Source organism: Colletotrichum fructicola, assembly GCF_000319635.2.
Source record: "Colletotrichum fructicola Nara gc5 chromosome Unknown KSG_Nara_v1_contig01, whole genome shotgun sequence".
Lineage (NCBI taxonomy): Eukaryota > Fungi > Ascomycota > Sordariomycetes > Glomerellales > Glomerellaceae > Colletotrichum > Colletotrichum fructicola.
This window is the reverse complement of record NW_027094051.1, coordinates 3,603,830-3,626,695: the sequence shown is the minus strand read 5'-3', so window position 1 is coordinate 3,626,695 and position 22,866 is coordinate 3,603,830. Positions and strand designations below refer to the sequence as shown.

At 54.5% G+C, this 22,866-nt stretch overlaps 5 protein-coding genes across 5 annotated transcripts; 4 read left to right on the top strand and 1 right to left on the bottom strand.

Annotated features, from left to right (window-relative positions):
* Positions 1-2,888: 2,888 nt before the first annotated feature.
* CGGC5_v001051 (uncharacterized protein) lies at positions 2,889-3,954 on the top strand (the record flags this gene model as incomplete). The annotated part of the gene is made up of 2 exons (XM_032029902.1): positions 2,889-3,524; positions 3,715-3,954. The coding sequence occupies 2 exons, from the start codon at positions 2,889-2,891 to the stop codon at positions 3,952-3,954; spliced, it is 876 nt and encodes a 291-aa protein (XP_031890373.1).
* A 656-nt stretch (positions 3,955-4,610) lies between these two features.
* Positions 4,611-5,690, top strand: CGGC5_v001050 (uncharacterized protein; the record flags this gene model as incomplete). The annotated part of the gene is made up of 2 exons (XM_032029901.1): positions 4,611-4,804; positions 5,678-5,690. The coding sequence occupies 2 exons, from the start codon at positions 4,611-4,613 to the stop codon at positions 5,688-5,690; spliced, it is 207 nt and encodes a 68-aa protein (XP_031890416.1).
* A 171-nt stretch (positions 5,691-5,861) lies between these two features.
* Positions 5,862-9,279, bottom strand: MPH1 (ATP-dependent DNA helicase MPH1; the record flags this gene model as incomplete). Its single annotated transcript, XM_032029900.1, has 2 exons — positions 5,862-8,972; positions 9,052-9,279. 2 exons carry the CDS (start codon positions 9,277-9,279, stop codon positions 5,862-5,864), a joined length of 3,339 nt encoding a protein of 1,112 aa, XP_031890412.1.
* A 1,121-nt stretch (positions 9,280-10,400) lies between these two features.
* Positions 10,401-12,522, top strand: mex67 (mRNA export factor mex67; the record flags this gene model as incomplete). Its single annotated transcript, XM_032029899.1, has 3 exons — positions 10,401-10,901; positions 11,001-12,434; positions 12,487-12,522. The coding sequence occupies 3 exons, from the start codon at positions 10,401-10,403 to the stop codon at positions 12,520-12,522; spliced, it is 1,971 nt and encodes a 656-aa protein (XP_031890413.1).
* A 6,708-nt stretch (positions 12,523-19,230) lies between these two features.
* CGGC5_v001047 (uncharacterized protein) lies at positions 19,231-21,546 on the top strand (the record flags this gene model as incomplete). Its single annotated transcript, XM_032025634.1, has 1 exon — positions 19,231-21,546. One exon carries the CDS (start codon positions 19,231-19,233, stop codon positions 21,544-21,546), a length of 2,316 nt encoding a protein of 771 aa, XP_031877880.1.
* Between the last annotated feature and the right edge of the window lie 1,320 nt (positions 21,547-22,866).

Sequence of the window (22,866 nt, the reverse complement as noted above, 5' to 3'; positions counted from 1 at the left end):
ATTGGGTCTCAGGTTCCGGCTCTTCCTACGATGAAGGGATCTGCGGGCTGGGATACGAGGGAGCCGGCGCGTAATCAATTTCGTTGGCAAATAGGGGCCAAGGGAAGGTAGATTGCACCGTAACTTTAGGGTGGAAAAGGGTAGATAGGTAGATTTAGGAATCTCAAAGAGCCAGTAGTTATATCTCCCTTCTCAGAGCGCAGCATTACCGACACAGCTCGCCCTGGCACCTGATCGCCGCACCGCTCTGCTTGACCCTGTGTATCTAAGGGCATGGGGTTGTGCAAACGTATACATGCATACCTAGATCTTTCTTCCTTTCTGAGTTTTCTTCTTCGCAGTTTGCCGCCTGGAGGCGCACCTTGTTGACTGCCGTATGACTCTAATGCATACCTAGATACCCTATAACGCGAATCTCGGCGCGTCGGCATCACTAATATCCAGCTGGAGTTCACGCGTCTTGATTCGTTCTAGAAGTGGAGTCTTTGTTCTCAACTACCTACGTACCCCTTCCATACAGTCCCTGAATGTTTGTAAGCGTGGTACTTAGGCCCCATGATTGCATATGAGATGCTGGGGTGTTTTAACAAACTACATATCCCCCTGGCTCAATTTCATGGGGGCTTTGCTTTTTCGGGCTGGTGTTTGCTTATACAAACTTTCAGGGACTGTATTGTACACTTTCCACATCGTATTGTTTGTGCGATAGAAGAAGGCCTGTTTCACCCGCCACATCCCTCTCTCAACACCCGTTTATCCTTATTAACTTCTCAACCGCGTGTTTTGCCGATCGAATTACTTCCGCCCCCTTCACCCCGTGGCCCTCACGCCGTCTTTAGCTGTCTGTAGCATCATCATCAAGTGTCCGCCATCTACCTTGATACTTGCCTCACCCAACTCAATATACCTTACCTAGGTCCACCTCGCCTTACAGGTATCTCCTAGACACACACACACACACACATACAAAAGGGGTCCCTGCATTACTCGTAGCCCGCTATCCAGTCTTCCCCCTCCTACCTCCTACCTCCTATCTCCTACCTCTCTGTTGTGAGACCAACAGAAGAAGCATGTCTCCCGAGTCACGCCCCAATAATATACACCATCCAAGCCAGGCCCTGCGCGCTACTGCCCAAGCCGCGTGTGACGCACTCCCCCTAAATGACGGAGAAAACAGCCAGAAGCTCCCAAGCAGGCAAGACCCTCGGCCAGCCCAGCTCTTCAGCTCAACACTCTCATCCCTGCCCAATTCCATCGCCACATCGAAGCCCAGGACGCCAGACATAGCCCCACCAGCAGCCAAGGAAAATGCGCAGGAGAGGTCACAAACGCCACCATCCTATACCAGGTCCTCCCCTATAACCATCTTCGTCCCAGCCAGCGATATAATGATGAACCTTCCCTAGGGCATCTTCAAGTCCATACAGGCGGAAACCTACAATCAAATCCTCCACCTCCCCATATCAAGTAGTATAGGTTTCGCGAAGCTTCACCTCCAGACAGAAGAAGGTAGCAGGCAAGTCAAGCCGCCACTCAACGTCGCCAACCCCCCAGCGTATGTCCAGACGTATACCTTCTACCCGTCAAGAACCCCCAGTATGTCCATCCTCAACATGCCGAAGCCTAACACCCAGACGCAGGAGGCCGTCATCAAGACGAGCCCAAGTCGCAGCGCCTCACCCCAACCAAGGGCGCCGTCCATACAGGCCGACATGGCTGATTCCTTCTCCCATCAGCCCTTACCTAACACCATCACATCCTACTTCGCTAGCATATACAATCAGGCGGGGGTCACAGGCGACAGCTAGCTGACCAACCCAGCCCTCATCGCCAATTCCAAAGACGGGGTAGCCACAATCATCACCTCCCCAGCGCCATTCAGTTATCCCAGCATATACCTGCAGCGCTCATCCTCCGCTACGTTTGATATTATTTTCCGCAGAGGGCCCAAGGTCTAGCTTATCGTCAAACCCACATCCAGCCGAAGTCTTGAGGACTGCGTAAGGGCTATCCTATCCCAGCCGTCACAGGGAGGGGGGAAAGGACAGGGCGAGCAGCAGCAGCAGCAGCAACAACAACAGCAACCCACGCGTGGAACCCCCCCCCCCCCCCCCCCCCCCCCCCCCCCGCCACACCTTGCTCGCAGTTCTTCCTCCACAATAAGATCTTCATCACAAAAGCCATGCTCAACCAGTAGGATGTGACGTATTATGTTTTCAGCTGCGTCGAGGGAGATACCGTCGTTATGCCCCCGGGCACCTACTTCCAGGTTTTCAACGCCAGACCCTGCCTCTCCCAGCTTATCACCATCCCTTCAGCCCCCACATCAGACGCAAGCAGCCCATATACAGGCAACCTCCATCCCTATAGCAATACCTGCGAGACCCTCCAACCGCCCGGGAGCACGTAGCCTGACGATTCAGCCGCCAACACTGTGAGCAACAAAGTTACCTCCTCAGACTGCAACCCAGCCTCAGGTCCCAGCCGGAGGAAGCTACCCAAGAGTCGGACCATAGACCACCAGGACATCATGGGTAGCTCGGGACCAAGCGCGGGGGGGCCGGCAGATATCCCTCTCATAAAGCGCAGCCTCCAGAAAGCCATGCCCCCTTCCCCGCTATCTTCAGGTGACAACGCCGCAGAAGGCTCCACACTCAGCAGGCGACCAGCCCTACCATCATCATTATCATCATCATCATCATCATCATCGCAGCCCCTCGCCCAACATCAACTCCATAGTACATCCACAAGCAACAGGGCATCTACGCTCAGGCGTGAAAGACATCTAAACGGGAAGACGTCAACAGGCAAACAAGCCCAGGCCACCAATCCTACAGACAATAACAACACACTAGCCAGCACCAGCCAAGCCCACACCGCAGCCCAACATGCCAGCAAGCAGACATGACCCAATCCTAGTCTCACCGCAGACAAACACACACCCACAGAACCCGCCAGCCGCACCACAAAATAGGCCCCACAACAGGTATAGCAAGAGCCACGCTAGGGATGTTGCTAGTAGCGACAAGACAGACGACACAGATAATACAGACCATAAAAATGATGATGAGGATGTGAAGGACCTCAACTGCAACATCTCCCGCGACGACACCCCAGATAGCCTCGCAGAGATATCCGCAGAAGATTACTCAGGAAGCCAGGACGACGCCAATAATCAGAAACCCCGCTCCAGCGAGGCCAGGCCGCATACGTCCAGGTCAGCCCCTTCCATGGACAAGGTCGAGGCCATTGTGAAGTCCCTCGTCACCCGCAGCGTTAAACAGTGCGTGGCCCTCTTACAAGCCTGGCGGGCCGCCTCAACAAGCTCAACGCTCCACCTCCCGCCATACAAGAACCACATCGTTCTCTACCACAACACCCAGCAGGCCAAATACCACGAGGCCCTCGCCAGGTACCAGACAAGGCTCGCCCACATCCAGCTAAGCAGGCGCTTCAAGAAGCCAGGACCCAACAGCGCCGCCATATACCAAAGCCGCAGCGACATCCAGAGCCTCACCTACAAGGTGCTCAGCATCAACCCCTCTTCCGCTAATACCAAATCGAGGGCGTATTATCTGCAAAAGGCTGATATCAGCCGTTACCTCTATACTAGCCGCATCTTAAACATAGTCTCCAGCAACAGTCTTAATTTCCTCCCCGCCCTCCCCCCCAGCAAGCTCGGCCTCACCTTGTCAGACTCACAGGAACTCACAGGACCTAGCTCGCCAGCTTATCAGCCTCACATCTGAGGAGGCCGAGGACGACAGAAGTAGCGCCGTCAAGCAGCTGGCCGCCTTCAGCCAGTTGTTCGCAAGAGTCATCCAAGGCGAACAGGCAGATCCCCTCTTCAGGCTCAACGTCAAGTCCATCACCCACCTCGCATCAATAGCAGAGGCGCCCCAGCCGCCAAGACCTCCTATATCTGGCCCTGAGCGTATCGCCACGCACGCATAGGGACTGGGAGACAAGCTTCGGGTGTCCATCGGCAGGCTTGCCGGCCCCAGGCAAGACGTCTCCCTCCCGCGCGTAGGCGGCTGCGCCATCTACACCCACCGCCGCAGCTCTAACCCGCTGCAGTGGCGCAAATATGCCTTCCAACAGCACATAGACCTTCCGCACCCCTATATCCATATCTCCTACACGGAGACTCCAGCGTCAATAATGCCGAAGCTGCAGGCCGTCCATCACCCTAACGTTCCCATACTAAGGCCTTTAGGAAGCACCTCTTCACCCACCACCAATCCTAATCAGGTTAGCATCACAGCAGGAGACATTATAAGCATCATCCCTAGCGAGCTTATCCTAAATAGCTCCTCTGCCGCCTCCAAGCTCACGCCCGCCTAGTGTAGACTTAAGCGTGCTTTCTTTGGGCCTTTTCCTGGTTTTTGGTGACTGTATTCCGTTGTTAGACCGTTTGGTGTCTTGTACTAAGGTAGTCCCTATGCTCCCGTCGTCCATGTGAGACGGGTTCGGCGGGGATAACCGTTCTGTCCCGCTTCCCCCGTCGGCTTACCTAACTTTCTGAGGTGTCACTCAGTGAAGCTCCTGTGGGGTATCTACACCCAGCTGTCGCCGGACCGCCGCCCTTTCGCCTAATTCCTGAGGTCTCCATGCCCCACCCACCGCAAGGTGCCGCCAGCTCCAAAAAGCGCGTCGGCAAAATCTCTTCGCCTTTCCTTCCTCCCAACTTCCATCCACCACCACCCCAAACGCGTATCGTCAACGCCGCCGCGTCGCAGCACGAACGTCGCACATCGAAGCTTCACGGATTCAAACTCATTCTTTTTGAATCCGTCGCTGAGAGGTAAGCCAACTCATTTTTCCTCACGTCACAAAATCACGCGTGTGTGCTTCACGCATGCGCAACGACCAACATATGATGAATTCGCATCACCCGTATCTCAATAGGAAGAGCCGTCTGAGACGCCCCGGAGCATTGCAAGGGCCTTCGGGAACGGGGGGAGGAGGGGGAGAGCGCGGGAGAGCGAGATGTGGGAGGAAAGGGAAGTCGGGGGAGGGGGGGAGAGGGCGAGTGTCGTGTTTTTCCCGGTCGCGGATCTCTGCAGCCAGCCCCTGCACTTTGCGTGCCGGCACCGAACGGTCTACCGATGGACGCGCAACTTTACCTCTGTGGGGAACGCGCCTCGAACGCCTGCTTGACATTCTCTCCTGCTTCTGGCATGGATTGTTCGTGCAAGCGTTACGGGCGGCGGGGTGCGGACCTTTATGCAGACATTAAGGGCTGGCGTTGGAGGTTGGACTCTGGATGGTGGAAGATGCTTAACAGCGCTTACATCGATGGTGTTCGGCGGGAGCGAGGCGGGGAAATGTTGTGGTTTGGTTCGTTGGCTGGGGACGGCGCTTGTCTTTTTCTTCTTTTCCTTGCTTTCTGGGACATTCTGCGTTTTTCTCTTCTGTTTTTCTCTCTCTTCTTTTCCCTCCGGAGGTCTGCTCCCTTCGGCTTCGCTTTCCTGTTGACATCCTATCTGTCTGGACACCATGGCTGCGGGAAGTTTGCACCGTCATGTGCCATCTCGTACGTCGTCGGGGTAGGGGCGCAGGGAGGTGGGGTGGGGATGTAGTGCTTTTAAATTGGGTTTCTGAAATTGGTCTTATTTTCCGCTTGGAAAGATTGAAGATTGATCTGGGTTTGGAACTTTGCTGACTAGACCTACAGGTGCGCGTTCTAGCTTCGAGGTTGGTGTTGGGGGACGAAGGTTGATGCGGAGAGGTAGAATAATGAAATGTGTTCATTCAGTCATGCAATTCGTTCTCTGGTGATGCTATGTACGATCGTGCCATGTTTTCACCTGCCAGATATTACTCGTGTCTATTTAAAAATACATGCCTGCCCCCAGGGCTTACTCGTCACTATCACTGTCAAATACCGGGCGCCTTCTCTGCTGCCGGCCTCCCACCTGTCTCTGCGGCGTATCATCTGGCTCGGAATCGAGCCGCGCCCTGCTTGTCGACGGCCGCTTCGTGCTGCTAAGCAGATCGTCGTCATCATCCAGCAGCGAGTCCACCGACTCCTGCGTGGGCGGAAATTGAGTCGGCACGTAAAACGGCTTTGATGTCTCTGTCCGCGTTGGAGAATCGGGGGTTGCAGTTTGGCTCGATGGTGGATTGGATGACGTCGGTCGCACACTGGACATGGGATGGTCGTCCGAGACAACGAAATCCACCAAGTCAGCTCCATCGTCCGAACCGTCCGTATCCATCGCGTCGCTGTCCCGCAAGCAGTCATCGCCGAGTTCATCGCTGTTGATGCCACCTCGGGTTTTCTTGGTGGCTTTCTTGCCGCGCTTCTTGGCCGCTGGCTTTGGGCGGCGTCGCGGAGGGGATTCTTCCTCCTCCATGTCGTTGAGGCCATCGTCTATGAGGGCAGAGGCGGCCATGAATGACCTAGGTTTCACTGCACCGGTAGATACGCGTTTCTTGGGGCGGGACTGCTCGACTACATCGTCGTCGTCGGAGAATTCTATCACGGATCTCGTGGCTGGGGGACCCTCGTCCTCCGTATCGCTTGCAAAAGGCGGCACCGGGATGCTTTTGTATCGGCTGGTATCTTTCTCCCCATAAGGTTTCGTGTACCGGCTCGCAGTATCCTGCTGCTGAGAAAGCTTCTTGCAGAGCTTGACAAATTTCTTGGTCCTTACGCCATGTTGAACCCTCTCGACTGGTCGAAGTCGTCGCTGAAGCAGCGGGTACGACGTCAAGTTCGGCATCTCAATCTCTTCGATCTTCGTAGTGCTTGCTGGCAGAGAACGGTATATCCTATCCAGTTCAGCTAGTTGAGTATCGGTCAAAACGACAGAGTTCAAAGATGGTACGTCCTCAACAAAGTCTGCCTCCGTTGGCTCCGGCTGCTTCGGTGGACGACCCCTTTTAGCCCCTGCGGTTGGCTTGCCAAAATCTGATGCTTTTGTGAATCCAAGCTCGACGCCGTCCGGAAGATGGAATTTCTTGGGCGGCTTCTTCTTGGCTGGCTGCCTTCGCTTCTTCGGCTCAGGCAGCGCCGGGTTCTGGGTGTTCTCAATGGGTATCTCAATGTGTTGCATGACAACTTCTGGACGAATGTCTCGAGGGACGATCCGGGCTGATAAATCATGACGGAAATTGAACTTGCTTCCATCGCTTATAATCTTTTGCATTTCTGCATAGTTGTCCTTGGATCTGGCAAATGCCTCTTCCTCTTTCCCCCGCATGAGGAGCAGGATGATGTTTCCCGCTCGCTTTCGTCCGGTTCGACCCATTCGTTGCAGCATGCGGATAGGCGAGGAGGATGCATCGTAGCAGACAATCAGGTCGACTTGACCAATGTCTAGACCTTCCTCACCAATGGATGTTGCCACTAGTACATTGTACTTGCCGTCCTTGAACTTCTCAATCGTCTCAATCTGTTCGGCTTGCTTCATACCTGCTGACCTTTTGGAATCTGCCTGGCCAACAAAGACTGTGGCCTTGATGAGTGGCTTGTGACGATTCAGTACCTGGACAATATCCTCGGCGCTGTCTCTGTACTCGCTGAATACGATGACGCGAGTTGCTGAATTCCCACCATTGTCCATGAAGTGGTTCAGAATTCGGTCTTGGAGTTCAGTTAGCTTCGGATGACTCGCAAATCCATCAATCCGAAGCCACTTCTCCATGTTCGACATCATTTCTTGGAAATGCTCGCTTTCCAAAATTTGCTTCTTGTATTTTGATCCTTTTGCCCCCTTTTCCTCAACCTCACTTCTGAACTCATTGAGGTTCTCGTAGAACGGCCTCACTCCGTGAAAGTTCAGTAGTTTGATCGTGTGCGCGAGGCTTTGAAGAATGGAGAAGACAGACCGCATCATGCCTTGCAGCCCCGGGTTGGCTCGTCGCCCGACATTTGCAAACCAATCCTTCTGTTGTTGCATCAAGCCATATGCCGTGATGGACATTGGGTCTCGTCCGTAGTAAATGTTTTGTTGCGTGAGCTTGTCCATGAGGGGTTTCAGGGCTTTAGTAAACAGGTCCTTGATCTCGCACATCTCGTCGGACGGATCAAGCAAAACCTGCTCAACATTCCTTTGGTGTACGTATTGACGAATATCGATGGACTCCTCCGTCCGAATCTCAATGTGAGATATGCCGAGATTGTCAATAATCTCTTGCACGGTCTCAACTTTGGAGCCAGGTGTGGCTGTCAAGGCCAAGACACGGAAGTAGGGATTGAAGCGACGCATGAGCTTGACGACCTTGGCGTACGCGTACTCGCCCGTTGCACGATGCGCTTCGTCGATAACCAGAAGGACGATCGACTTGGGATCTGCATAACCATGGGACAAATCGTTGACCAGAGTCTGGGGCGTCATAAAGAACACTCGCTTGGATTGCCACTCATCAACCCTAAGGGCCGGTGCTGTGTCACCTGTTAGAAGCGTCGTTTCGGATCGTGCAATTCCAGCAATGTTGAAACACGCGTCGACTTGCTGGGCCACCAAAGGCTTCGTAGGGGCCACGAAGACGATTTTGACATCTTTGGTCCACCGAAAGTAGTTGAGCATGACGGTTGCAGCGATGAATGTCTTGCCAAGACCAGTGGGAAGGGCAACAAGCGTATTGTTGAAGAGTCCGTTCTTGACAATGCTGAACTGGTAATCTCTCGTGGCTCCAAGGTTGGTGGGATAGAGCCAAGTTTTCATGGCTTCGCGGTCAAGGGCATGATGGGCAGGTGGTTCTTGCGGTTTGTCTCCTCTATAGACCCTACCGAAACCAGGTTGGGCTGCTTGAATTGGAGAGTCATCTGCCACTCGGCCACCGAGTAAAGTTGTCTGGCGGTAAGTTGCTGAATTTGTGCGAGCGAGCCCGTTTACCGTCCTTGGCGCTGGAGCTGCCGGCCTAGATGCAAAAGCAGGCTCTGGCGAGGAAGAAAATGCATCCGAGGGTAAATCATCAAGCTCGTCGCTGGCGGACTTGTTGTTTGTTGCCCTGGAGAAGCCCTGGTCCGCAAGTTAGAACACATAGGGAGATGGAAAAGGCAGCAACAATCGTCCCACCTCGTGAAGATAGATGACTTACAGAAGCTGTGGATTTGGATGCTGCCCTGGAATTATTGCCGTATGACTGGCGTCCTGCATTGACCCGATTGAAAGACGGGACCAGAGCGCTATTGGTTACACTATGGCGGATGTTTGAGGGGTTCTGCGAGACGAGAACCGAGGAACTTGAAGGGCCAGCCTGTGTCTGGCTGAGGGCCTCAAAGAGGTCCTCATCAGCAATATCGTCACCGTAGTCGTCTGAGTCCATAGCGGCTTTTTGTTACTCGCCCAAATGGGCTGATGGATTTGAGGTAGTCGGTCAATCGGTCGTTGTCATGTCAAGATCAGGCGCCGACTTGAAGCTGGCGGTTGAAGCTGGCGGTTGAAGCTGGCGGTTGAAGCTGGCGGGGTGGCCACTTAGTGCTCCTCCCGATACGCGCATGGAGACGCGTCGTTGACGCGAGCGCATATCTGAGATTTCACATGAATAATCACATGACTTGAAAACTTATATAATCAAGATAAGGTTCCGCGCGCAAGAGCCACCCGGTCGTCAAGCTCCAGACCGGGCATCCATTGTTGTAAGGTGGGACCAGGGACCTTTGCTGACCGAACCGCTAGGCACCTGTACGCGGTGCAGACGCAGCAGCGCCTTTGCTTTCCAATCAGAAATTTTCGTTGCTCAAGGTATACAAATCGCATCGCCCAGGTGCAAACCGCAAGAACAAACCTTTCTGGTGTTACTTGCCTGTGATTCACCACAGACACCTGGGAAGGTCCCAGGAGAGGTGCCTGTTGCCGGAGCATTCTGCTGAGACGTGGTGGCACTAAACCTTTTCCAGAGAGGTCGCATGCGACCTGAGCGTTCCTGCCTGGCGGCCTGCTACCTTGAGTGGTGGGGCTGACTCAAACGTCACCTTGCTCTTCGCGACAGACGAATTTCTTCACCACCTTTACAGCTCTGCATCACTCCTCAAAAGTCGCCCACCACCTTATAAAACAGGGTCTCCTTGGACAGGACCGCAACCGAACTCTTCCTTCAGATTTTCTTTGTCGATTACACGAGCTTCTGCCCTCTAAAAAAAAAAAGCGTTTTCTACTTCTAACGGTCCACGAGGTCTGCGCCAGGTCCTCCGTCCTTTGTGCTCAGAAGCTTTTCGCGTAACGACCCCGACAACAGACCCTCGCTCAACGACATTGAATCGGCTGCTCTACACCAAAACGATCGCTTCTCTTTCTAATTGAAAGCGCGAAAACATCCATACAACTAGCTCACCCTTATTCGGCGAGTGTTGAGCGTCACCACCTACCCCCACGCCGACCTCAACACCTACATCCACACCAACGCCTACACCTGTCGCATCCCTACTTCCATCCTACCGAAACAAAATGGCGCCCCCTAGAGCACCGAGGGCCATGGCTTCTCAGCCTGCGCGCGAAACTCGCAGCTCTACGACGGGTGCAAAGTCGCGCGGCGGCGGCGGCATCCAAAAGCGAAGAGGCGGCAGGACAGCAACCGATAAGGACGGCGATCTCGACATGGGGAGCAGTGCTGGAGGAAGCGGCCCACGCCGAGCAAACAACAGATCATCTGCGGGTGATTCCAATAACTCGCGACCGCAAAGACCCACAAGATCTGGCGGTCCTCCCACCAAGCCGGGCTCGAAAGTGCATCAAGCCATCGCCCGCCATCTGGACACTGGAGATGGAGCGGATTTGGTATCCAAGAGGAGACCTCAGAGCACAGGTCTCGTTTGGTTGAGTGTTAAGGGTTTGAAAGAAAGCAAGGCCGCGAAGAACGAGGATGGCGGCCTGCGGGACCTACTCACATTCTTGGAACGGAAATCTACGACCCTAGCTGGTCGTCGAAAGACGGTAGTCATCAAGAAGGTATGTTGTTGTGATGATGTGAGGGCTCGAGGGAATTACATAGTTATGCCGAATGGTCCAAACTAATCAAAAAGCCATAAGTCAGCTAACTTTCTATAGTCAAACATAAGAGGGGACATTGTCAATGTTGCAGCAAGCAAAGAGGATGCGGAGGAAATTCTCAAAGTGAACTCTTTCACCTTTGCCGGAACGCCTTTGGAGATCACCGATAGCGAAGGTTCCCTCGCGGAGGCAAATAAGGCTTCGGTTGCGGCTCAAGAGACCAAACAGAAGGTCACCAACATCATGTCCCTCCGCTACGACATCGACAACAAGCTCTTGAGACTCGACGCCCTTAACAAGGACGAGGGACTCATTCAGATGGGCATGTTGGAGTCAAAGGACAGGGCCGAGAAGCTATTCAAGGTCATGATGAGAATTTGCGATGATCTTTTCAAGACGTCGCAAGCCAAGATCGATGCCATCCACAGCATTAGTCTTGCCAACAACGGCATCGACACCGTCATTCAAGTCGAGGACCTGGCAGACACATTCCCCGACCTCATGAACCTGGACCTCAGTGGAAACCAGATTGCAACCATCGATGGCTTGTCAAGGTGGAGGGGAAAGCTTCGCAAGTTGGAGACCCTCTACTTGACTGGGAATCCGCTTCCGCTTGCAGATACCAAGGTCATGGCGGAACTGCTGCAGTTCTTTCCAAAGCTGCATAACATCAACGGCGAGCAACTGACGCCGGAACAAATCAAACAAATCAAGGAAGCGGGACGACCTCAGCCAATCCCTCAACGCGGGCCCGATTTCCGTGACACTAACGGCATCGGCGAGGCTTTCCTCCTGGAATTCTTTGTCGGCTTTGATACCGACAGAACAGGTCTTCTCGCGAAGTACTACGACGACAACAGCCAGTTTTCATACGCCGTCGACACCCACTCACTTCGCGAGCCGAATCTGCCGCCACCGCTACCGTGGGCATCCTACATCAAGCAGTCACGCAACCTGCAGAAGATTACCGGACCGGCTGCCCGAGCTGCCAGACTCTTCACTGGCAGGGAAGCTATTTGGAACGTATGGAACGAACTCCCCGCGTCAAAACACCCAGACATCAAGGCCGACATCAGCAAGTTCATCATGGATTGTCACATGCTACCTGGTCTCGCAGACCCAACCGGACAGCCTGGCGGCGGTGTCGACGGCATGATCATCTGTGTTCATGGCCAGTTCGAGGAGTGCGACAAGGACGGAAAGACGGGACTCAGGAGCTTTTCTCGCACATTTGTTCTCGGACCTGGACGACCCGGCGCGAACCCCATCCGCGTCGTTAGTGACATGTTCAGCCTGAGAGCATTCAATCCCCTTCCCAACGTCTTCGTCGCCGAGAATCAGGCACCTCCAGCCCCGGAACCGCAACAACGCCAAGCCATGATTGCGGAACTATCGAAACAGACGAACATGACTCCCCAGTATTCGGAGATGTGTCTGTCCGACGTTGCATGGGACTTTACAAGGGCTTTGGCAGTCTTCAACGAAAAGAAGGTAAGCGTGCCCAAATCTGGAATATTCGAAAACCCTATCTAACTTCGTCTAGGCCCAACTACCTGCGGAAGCCTTCGCCAGTGTTTAGAGAACGCTGTGCTCGTCTCAGTCCATTCTTCAGTCCTGAATGCGACGGAGGACATGGATGTATTAGGAAAGACGACGATGGGGCTCAAATGCAACGTTGGCCCTTTGGCCCACCCCAGTTGATTATCTATTGAAGGAAGAAGGGACAGGATTTTTACTCCACACAGCGAGGAGGTAAACTACTTAACAGTATTGGGTATAGGTCCTTGCGAAATGCGCAGGACTCGGGAGATCGGAAGATGGGAGGAAACCAAATATTTACTCAAAGCGTGAGGTGGAACAGCGATGACCAAAAAAAAAAAAAAAAAAAAAAAAAAAAAAAAATCACCACCAGATCGGCTTGGCAAGATTTTGGGATGGTTCCGAAGCGCAATGGTATATATTCTCAAGAGCGGGACGAGAAGAAGGACAGCGTCATAGCGGCAGCGGCGTGTTTTTGGTACTGGAGAGTCGGTGTTAGCATAGCGATGGCGGGCATGGGAGGAAGTGTTCAATTCAAAGTCGTAAAGCGTCCCGCCAGTTCACGGGTTCGGTGAGGAATTTCTCAGCCTACTACCATCGTGAATGTGATTAAACATGACTCATACTGAAACCGAATGGCAGTGAGAGCAAGAATGGAGAGGAGCGTCGTGTGCGCAGACGTTCAGGCGCTAAAGCACATATTTTGATCGCTGAACGGTGACGTTCCTCGGATGGACGGCAGGCTGGCTGAAGATCAGCAGAGACACGTTCATTGTAAGGCTGAAGAGCAGGAGCCATTCCCGCAGGCCAGTGGGCCACGGCTTAGGTCATTATCATGGAGATTGAATTCCAGAGGCACGCGCGGTGTTGCGAGTTGAATGGGTGCGGATGACGCTGGGTGTTTAATGAGGAACTGCGGTTATGGGTGCGTAACGTCCCGTTCTCTGGCATTTTTGGGGGAGGGGGCTTCTCGCGTGGGCTAATCGGATCCGAGAGGATATGTGTGTGACGATGGCGTATGTGATATTGGGCCGAGAGTGATGGCGGCCTTTTCTTTTGATAGAACGAGGAAGATTAGATGTTGTTGCTGGGCGCTTATTGTCTTGTAGATTCTGGGGTTGGGTTGCGGCGCGAAGATGCGTCACATGCGGTTGTGGTCTATTCGATCAGGTACCTACCGTTTGGCAGCAGCCACTAATTTAGTGCCGGCGGGTGCGCAGCAGCGGTGATCTTGTCTGCGACCGTTGTGACTGGCTTGTCTTGTTTCCATGGGAGTGGTGGTGTGGTGGTGTGGTGCGTAGTCAGCAGCGTTGACGACCCGGGATTGGGCGGTTTTGGTGCGTCTTTCTGGCGATTTGGAGATTTCATGCATGGTGCCGGGAGATCCCTTCCCACACCAACCTATTCGTTCTTTATGTTAAATTCTAGCGCTGGCGGCGACGGCGGCAGCGAGTTGGGGACCCCCTTCCTCCAGTGAGAGTTTATTATACTACTCGATTTAGAAAGTGGGATTACCTCAGCCTGGGTCTTTTTGCGCAGGTGATTGTTGAACTGCAGGGGAGCCGGCGGTGTGCTGTGAGATGCAGATGATCGACTCTGTCAGGTCGAATGCATTTGGATGGCCCTGTGCAGATGGAGGAAGTGCGAATCCACATGTCTCGGGTTTTCTTTCCATGTGCTTTACTTTTTGAGAGTAGTGGTGGTGGTTGGTTGGTAGGTACTAGCTTATTGAATCGCGCGCGCGCTGGTCTCTTTTTGATGCGGTCTTGGCTCTTGTCTTGAGTAAAGCTCTATGCCGGGCCACATCAGCCGAGAATTTGTGTGAACCTGGCTTGACATGGCTGATGGCGGTTCCAGCGGTTTCTCTGTGGATATTAAGCCTTTGTGTGTTTTCTTCTTTCCATGAGGGTGGTGTGGGAAACGGGCGGGCGAGATGTTTGTAGTTGAGACGATTTATGCTCTATGGGTTTGTCGGCAACAGGATTGGATTGCCTGTGGGGGGGAGCACATGGGAGGAGGTTGAAGGAGGGGAGCGGGGAGCAAGTTCATCGGATATACAAGAAGCACCGTACGATCAGACCGGTTCAGAGTTGCCGGGAGGAAGGGCAGGCCTGCCGTCCCAACGGCCGGTCTTCCTCTGTCAGGCGTTGCCCTGAAGGCTTCTATTTCTTGACACTGACAGACAGGTAAGGGAACGGACGGCTCGGCAGGAAGGGCAGGCGGATTGCAGCTGGCAACAGGCATGTTTTGTATTTCGGGAAGGGGAGGAGGGGGCGATGTTGGCCACCGGAAAGGCTCATCCCTTCTCTCCTTCGGTACCGTTGGAAATTAATGAATTGAATGACATTTATGGAGAGTGCCTGCTGCGGTTCTTTTTTTGGGCACGATGATTGGGGGCGGCGGGTTTCCTTGCTCAGCCATATTCCGCGACGCGGCATCGTCGTCAACGGCAAACGGCTAACGGGCCAGGCGCCCCCCCCAAGACGATGGAGCGAGGTGAGGGGGGATGCGCCGGGACGATTGTTTGACCGTTGCGGCGAGGCCCTGCTTTGAGGCCTGAAGGATGCAAAATTGCTCCTGGATCGCGGAGACCAGTGTTGAGAGTTGAGAGGGAGCGGCGGCCGGCCCCCCTTCTCCCCATCTCCGTTCCACAGCGGGCAGACGTTCGTTGTATCGCGTACAGTGGAATGGAGAAGAGCGCGGGACGGGTATGACAAGCAGAGAGGGGCCAGAGATCGAGACCATCAGAGGGATGGCATCGGTCACATTCAGAAATTGATATGGATGGGGAGGGGCGCGGGAACGCTTAGGCATTTCTGCTGGTGTCAGTGTCAGGTTGCTGTCTGTTCCTTCGGAGCCGGACTCGATGTCATATTTTTCAAATCGGGTTGTGGCTCCCCCTTCCCGGATCGCGAAGAGGTTTGTGTGTTCTGTTCGGCTTGGATGCTGGAGATGGGAAGAAACGCCTTGGCCCATTGAATGTAGTATTGGCAGATGGATTAGATTTTCGAGATTCGAAAAACAGATAGTCCCGGATCGGAGTTACTCTTTGGTCGACACTCAGACTCAATTGAGAGTAGCATTGGAGCCCGACACGGTCGAGGCTTCCCAATCATGGCCGTGGCCGGGGAAAGGCTTACATGGCCCCATGTCACCGGCGCCGACCGAGAAGGATTTTGGACATTTCAAGCTGTGGCCATTCTTTTCGTGCGCCTGGTCACTCTCTCACATTTTTCCATGTGCGTATTCTTTTAGAACAAGCTGAGGGAAGCAGGATGAACTGCAACCTGCACTGCAGCACTGCAGTTCAGCTCAGCGGCGCGATTCATCCATGGGGCGAAGAGTTTCTTAAAAAAGGGAACCTGATCGGCCACGGATACTGGGGGCCGAAGAAGAGGGGATCTCGAGCAGGGGCGCCATGCTGAATTGCTGCAGGTTTACGACCTTTTTCGTCGAATTGAGTGATGGCGGCTGCAAGGCAGGCTTCAGGTGAAGTGCGGCGTGCAGCAGCGCGCAGCAGCGAAGCTGTATGCAGCGTGCAGCGTGCAGCGTGCAGCGTGCAGGAAGCAGTGGAGGAAGAGCAGCCAGATTCTGGCGTGAGTGGCTCAGGGGCCGGCGGCGATGGACGACGGTTGCTGCAGGGGTTCACTCGTCTAGCGCGTTTCAGCCAGAATGCCATTCGAAAAAACCAAAGTTGCATTCTGAGTGCTGCGTGCTGCGAAGGGAGTACGTACCCCCCGTTCCAGCGCCAAGGGCAGGGGAGAAACGCCCAGCGTTCAGTTGTTTGCTGCGCGTCCCTCCTTCTTTCTCTTGGCATCTTTTGATTCGCGACACACTGGCTGGCTGCTCGCCTCCCTTCCTCCATCCTCAGGAGTCCCTCGACCAAACCATGGACGACGACGACGATCGAACAACGGACACCACCCCGGCTTCACTGCATTTTTCTGCTGCTTGTTCCAATTTCAGCCGTCAGCACAAATGCAGCCTAGTCAGCATCAACCGGGGCCGAGAAAGCACGCAAACCGACTCCGTACCGCGTGGCCGCAGCTCGCGCTATCCCCCAATCTGAACATTGAGCGACGCAGTCTGTCGCCCATCATCTCGTCCAACACCGGGGCGACAAGCATCATCTTTGATTGGCCTCCCCGATTTGCAAAATTGCGACCTGCTGCTGCCGCTGCTCTCCCGTGCCGGTGTCGCGCTCATCTTCTTTTCTTTCGGATTCTTCCTTTCCCCTCCCCCCTCCTACAGCAGGACCCCCAGGTGTCCCGGCCACGGCCCATTGCGGCGTCCACCGGAAAGCCCTGCGGTACGGGTAACGGATAGTTCAGCGCCCAAGTTTGATGAGCCGTGGTGCAGTATGACGCCAGTCTCTCGCTGCTGGAAGCCTGAAGCCTGTCGCTCACGCCTTCGCTTGAGCTGCCCGGTGTAAGGCCCCCTCCCCCCCTCTTGGCCGGTTCCCGCTGCAGGCATCCCGATATTGTTTTATTGAAGGTCGAAGACGGGAAGCGGGCGTCCGTCCGTGGATTCGCTCTTGAGCTGGTCTTGGCCCAATGGCCCCTTCGGATCTGGCACTCTCGTCAATCGACTGTTTGCTGGGAGCCTGGGAAGGAGATCGTGGCTTTGGCTTGATTGCTTTCATTACCTCGTGGTCCCACGGCAGCCCGTGACGGCTTCCCTCGAGCATAGCGACGCGAGTAACGCGAACGAGAGCCGGTCACTTCAGCTCAGCAGCCAAAGCCAAGCAAACGCGTGTAATTAATCCCACCTCTGCTTTGGCCAAGCCAATCCACGAGGCAACGGACGGACGGCGGATCTTGCACTATGGATGCCATCAGTGCTGTCAGTCAGCCGTCGTCTGGTGTGATCTGTCCGTCACTTTGGCCGGCTCCCCCCATTCTTTGACTGCAGAGCAAAAGTCTGTCCATGTGCCGTCAGACAACAGACGACCCGGACACGAGCCACGAGAAGCCTCGAGCCTGAGCCTGGAGCATTGGCCGGCACGAGGCCGAAGAAGAAGAAAACGAGTACGCAACGGCGCCTGGCTTACTTTTGCTTGACTTCAACCGGCGCGCGTCTCTCTGGTTGCTTTTACACTTGCGGCTACGACACATCACCATTGGGGCAGCGCACCAGACTGAAGGTAGCATCGACTGCACCAGGGGCCGCGTTGTGATATTGCGCTTTACGGCTTCAGGCTAGATCACAGGAGGTCCGCCCGTTGTCATCGCCGTGACTGACTGGCTTGACTGCTGGCCGTTCAACGGCTAGCCCGACTGCCACTGGCTGCTGGGCTTCCTGGACACTGACAAGACAGAGTCGTCAACTGGCGTCAAAGCCCCCTTCGACTTCTCTTTTGGATGTGCCCCAATCCAGCAACACGCGAGATTGGAATCGCTGATAGGCCAGAACCCCCCGGCACCCCCTTTTTCAATCTCGTGCTGGACTAGGGTGCAGCCTCAAGGGTAGCTGCTTCTTGGGCCTGTACCTGGCGGCACCGCATTGTCTCACCACCCATCCAAGTATTCTTGGCCCGTCGTCTACTTTGGCGCTCTTCCGGGTGCCCCCTGCTCTGGCCCAATTTGATGGCTCTTGGACCGTCTGATTCGTCAATCACCAATCCAAGCCACCCCGGCAGAGCAACCAGGACGTTCCTGGCGACCCCCAGTCACGATTCCCAGAATCCCTGTCTCGTGTTTCCTCGCCTGCAACTTTGGGCTGTACCTGGTCGACTACTCCCAAGAGAGCGAGAGACCGCAGCAGCCAGAGGCGTGGGCCGCTCTCAAACGAAGTACCACAGCCCACTCTTCCTTTCGCCTCTCCTTCTCTCTCACTTACTCGGAGTCTCTCTGCTTTTCTCTCTCTCCCTCTTCTCCTCCAGTGCCGTGTGTGCATTTTTCGCTCTTTCGAGGTGGAATTGCTACTCATCGTCTGGAACGTTGAATCTCGCAGAGGAACAAGAGTCGTTCATTGTAAGCCTTTCTTCGATTCCGTGACGCGGCAACATACTCGACGCATGCCTACATACGTCCCGTCACTGCCTCCCCTATCTTCTCCCACCGACCAAACCGACGGACACGAGCGACAGTAATAGCCCAGGGGCGATACGACCTCCCACGACACAACCTCCAACATACGAATCCGACCAACGACGAACACGTCTCCGCTTGGCCACCCCCAAAATCCTGCAACACAAAGGCCTTCAGGACTCAGGAGAGCCAGAAGCCTTTTTGTTTCCCTTCCAACCCAGCCGTCTGGGCCTCTCTTCCTGCTGCTTCCTGTCTGCCGCCCTAGCATTGGCCCGCGAAAGAAGCACCAGAAACTTTGTTCTGCAGATCAAACTCCGAGACAAGGGCAACGCTTCCCGTCCACGACAAATTTCAGGACACTGTTTCTTCCTCCCTTGAGACCGCTCCTCGATTTTCATTATCGACATCACGTCCTGCGAGCTTGGGACCGACCGATCAACTTCACTTCGAAATCGCGAACGATTGAACTCCGGTTTGAAGCCTCGACGGCCCTCGCTTGTGTGCAGCCCTCACCCGGACCTCAGCATCTCACCATCGACAAGACGACATCTCGTGACGAAGCCGCTTTCGATACGAGGATCCCATCTTATTTTTACACGAATCTAGTTTTGAGATATTCGCGCCATGTTGTTGTAGAGTGAAGGATCCACGTCATCTTCTCACCTACACTCACGGCCACATCTCATCTAACTTAACCTCACCCCCGACACACGGACACGATGACTCTCCCCGAGCCCCCCGTCGCCCTGAACAACATCTGCTCAGTTATCCACGACAACGTTCTGTACACGTACTCCGCAGACGCTTTTCAATCACTTTCGCTCACCGAGGGAGCGAAATGGAAGACTTTGACTCAGGGCGAAAAGGTCACAGGAGGTGTATGTGTCGGCTCAAATCCCACGGACGCCAGTCAGGCTGGCTTGTACATTGTTGGAGGTAAGGGAACATCGACGGACTACCGGGGACTGCAGAAGTACACGTTCGCGACAGGAAAGTGGGAGTCAATCCAACCACAGGACGCGGTAACGCAGGAGCGTCTGCTTCACGGCGCAACTTATCTCCCCGGCACTGATCAGATTATCATCTACGGCGGCAGTCAAGATGGTTACTCTGGGCCCTCGACGCAGACCTTTGTCGTTGGCGCCTCCGCACCTTACCACACCCGAGCCTACGAATCCACAGCACCGCCCGTCGTAAACCCGATTGTGCTCACCTGGTCCGACACTCAGGCGGTCGTGGTTGGCGGCAGCACCACCAACTCAAAGGTCATGCTTTTCAACCCGGACACTCTGTGGACGGACTCTGGCGCGACTCTCGCTTCACCGATCTTGAAGGATACTACGGCGATCAGGGCGATGCTTATGAAGGGAGATGATGGAAGCAAGAGCTTGTACACCTTCGACCTGTCGACCTCACCGAACGAGGTCCAGCGTATGGTCCTTATCGATGCTTCGGGAGCACCTGTTGCCAACTCCGCCGCGGTGTCGAAGAAGACGACACGAACGGCGGCTGAGATGGCGAAGCGCGATTTGACTCTGGCAGACTGGCCTGCCTACAACAGCACCCTCGCGCCCACGGGAACCCGCGCCAACTACGCCCTCGCGTCTGACTCCACCGGTCTTGTCGTCTTTGCCGGAGGCAACACGAACGATGTTTTGTGCATGTTCAATGCGCGCGAAAACAGCTGGACAGACGCGAACCAGAAGTTGAGCGAGCAGTCTGTCCTCATTACCAGCGAGACGTCTAGCAGCACAAGTGCTTCGTCGACTGCTACTTCCACCTCAAGCAGTAGCAGCAGCTCTTCGAAGTCTTCGTCGAGCGCGATCTCTAGTGTCTCCTCCGCCATTACTGCCCCTGCTTCTGCCTCCGCCTCTGCTTCGTCCTCTGCCTCTTCGGAGACTGCCGCCCCCGCTGTTGGCGCCTCTGTCAGCGCCAACGCCATCCTTGGTATTGTGCTTGGAACTATTACCGGTATCATGATCCTCCTGGGCTTGATTCTCTTCTGTATCCGCCGCCGTCGTGCGAAGAACCAGCCCAACCCCGAGCAAGGCCAACGAGGCTTCCCCGACGAGAAGGCTGGACTCGGTTACGGCAACAACGACTTTGACCCCGCTCCCGGTTTCCGAGGACACCAGCAGTCCGATTCGGCTGGATCCTTCTCCTCGATGGCTATCTTGATGGGCAAGGCCAACGGTCCCAAGTCCAACGCCAACGTCGCTCCTCGCGGCCCTAGCAACGACTTCAAGCGTGGCTCTACGAACAGCTTCTTCAAGAGCACTATCAGCAAGCCCATGCCGCAGGTCAACGAGGTTCCCAACCTGGCACCGCCTTCCCGTGACGAGAAGGGCGTCTCTTTCGCCGCTGACACCGTTGAACCCCGCCCCACAACTCGTGGAAACCAGATGGGACGTCCTGGTGAGACGCGTAGAAGCTCAGGCTGGAACCGATACTGGTCTGGCGGCAGCGCTCTCAATATCCTCGGATTCGGCAACTCGAAGCGGACCACCGTCGACTCGGAAACCTCTCACTACTCGAACAAGAACCGGATTACTCAGGACTCTGCCACTGTCCCACCCCTTCACCTCATCACCCAGGATCTGTCCACCGTACCGCCCATTCGGCACGATGGCCGGCCGGAGCTCAACCGCGTGGCCTCAGGCAGCCCTACTGTCTCGGACTACTCAAACCAGATCCCCTTCAGAGACGGAGTTTCCGCCAAGATCGAATCACCCCGACGACCTACCTCGGACGCCTCATCTGGCTACTCAAGTGGCATTCCTGAGAGCGTTCGTGATACCTGGGATCCCATCGGCAGCTACAAGAAGCCGTGGGGTGCGGATCGTGCCCCGAGCAGTGTATACGCTGAGAGCCTCTACCCGACGTCTCTGGCACCAAGCATTCCATCAAGGCCACCAGGCCAGGGTCATCCGAGTGGTGTGAGCCAGCAGCCCCCGCTTGCCATGGCTTCAACATCGTCAGACATGAGCTGGCTGAACCTCGGCGAGATCAACAAGGCCAAGCAAAATCAACGCTAGGTATAGCCGGCGATTCACTTGAAGTCATGGCGGTGACGAGACACTAATCGCCTCTGCGCAACCTCTCCGAGCTCAGTTCTCGGCCATGGCGCCTTCACGACATCCCAATCATGATCCGTCCTTCCACTTTTATACCCAGGTCTTTTCCGGAGCATCGTTTTCGGCGGGGGCCTCCATTCAGCATAGACGGCTTAGAGCACTCAACAGTCCACCACTCGTTACAATCCCAATATTACCACACATAAGTCTCGTAGAGACGCACACACATACTCGGCGTGCCCTTACTATCCCATTATCGCCTACCTAAACTATCCGCCGCGCACATTATTTCCATTACTACTACACACTCGCATCACACTACCTCACTCTCGCTCTCACTCTCACACACTCTCGCACGACCGCAGGCATGGCATGTTTCCTCGGGCGGCGTAATTCTCTTCATCCGCTCGTGAACATGGCTTCCCACAATTCTCTTTTCCCATCCTCTTTTCCCGATTTTCCTCCACATGTTTTTCTCTTCCATCTCTTGCTTTTTCTTCTTCGCTTCTAGCATCTCTCTTCTGTACATTCCTGTTTTAGAGCGAGACCCGGGACAGGTCGTTCCCTTCGCAGTCAGTCATTTCCGTGATACCAATATCGCAGAGAACTCCATCAACACACGTCCAAGCCACAAAAAGGATTCACAGCAACGTCGCTTGTTGAAGTTTGTCTTTTGTCTGGTACTTGGCAATGTAATTATCAATTTTTTGTCACACAATACACCTCAAGGGTGTTTAGGAGAAGGGGTGTTGGAGGAGAGGAAGTTGTTCATCACTTCTAGGGGCTTTTTTGATGGTTTCTGTCACTTTATTCCCCCACTTGACTTGGTGGAAAGATGAAAGAGGGGAGAGTGGAGGTTGACATTTGGAAGGGAAAGGGAAGAGGGGGTGGAAGGAAGTTGAAGGGGGTTGTTGTTCGACTCGGTTTGGTTGTTGAAACTACCTGCTACTCTTGATGAAGATGAAAAAGGGGGGGTGGCATTATTGTATTATTTCTATCAACTGCTTGTAGGGCTGTTCAATCGATGGCTTGTCAAGTTGAAACATGAACCTGGACTGTAGTGACTTGTGTTGTGATTATCATGATTGGGGAGGGAGGTTTAGTATGGCTACTCGACGTTGTGTTGTGGCCGGCCTTCTATGTAGTCGAAGCTTAGAATGTCTAAGGCCAGACTCACGTCGTGTCTACCCTGCCGTCGGTTTGGCGGATCGATGGTGTCAAGCATGATATGCTGACGATTGCTGGCACCTTGGCCGTGCTGTGATAGGCTGCAGATGCCCT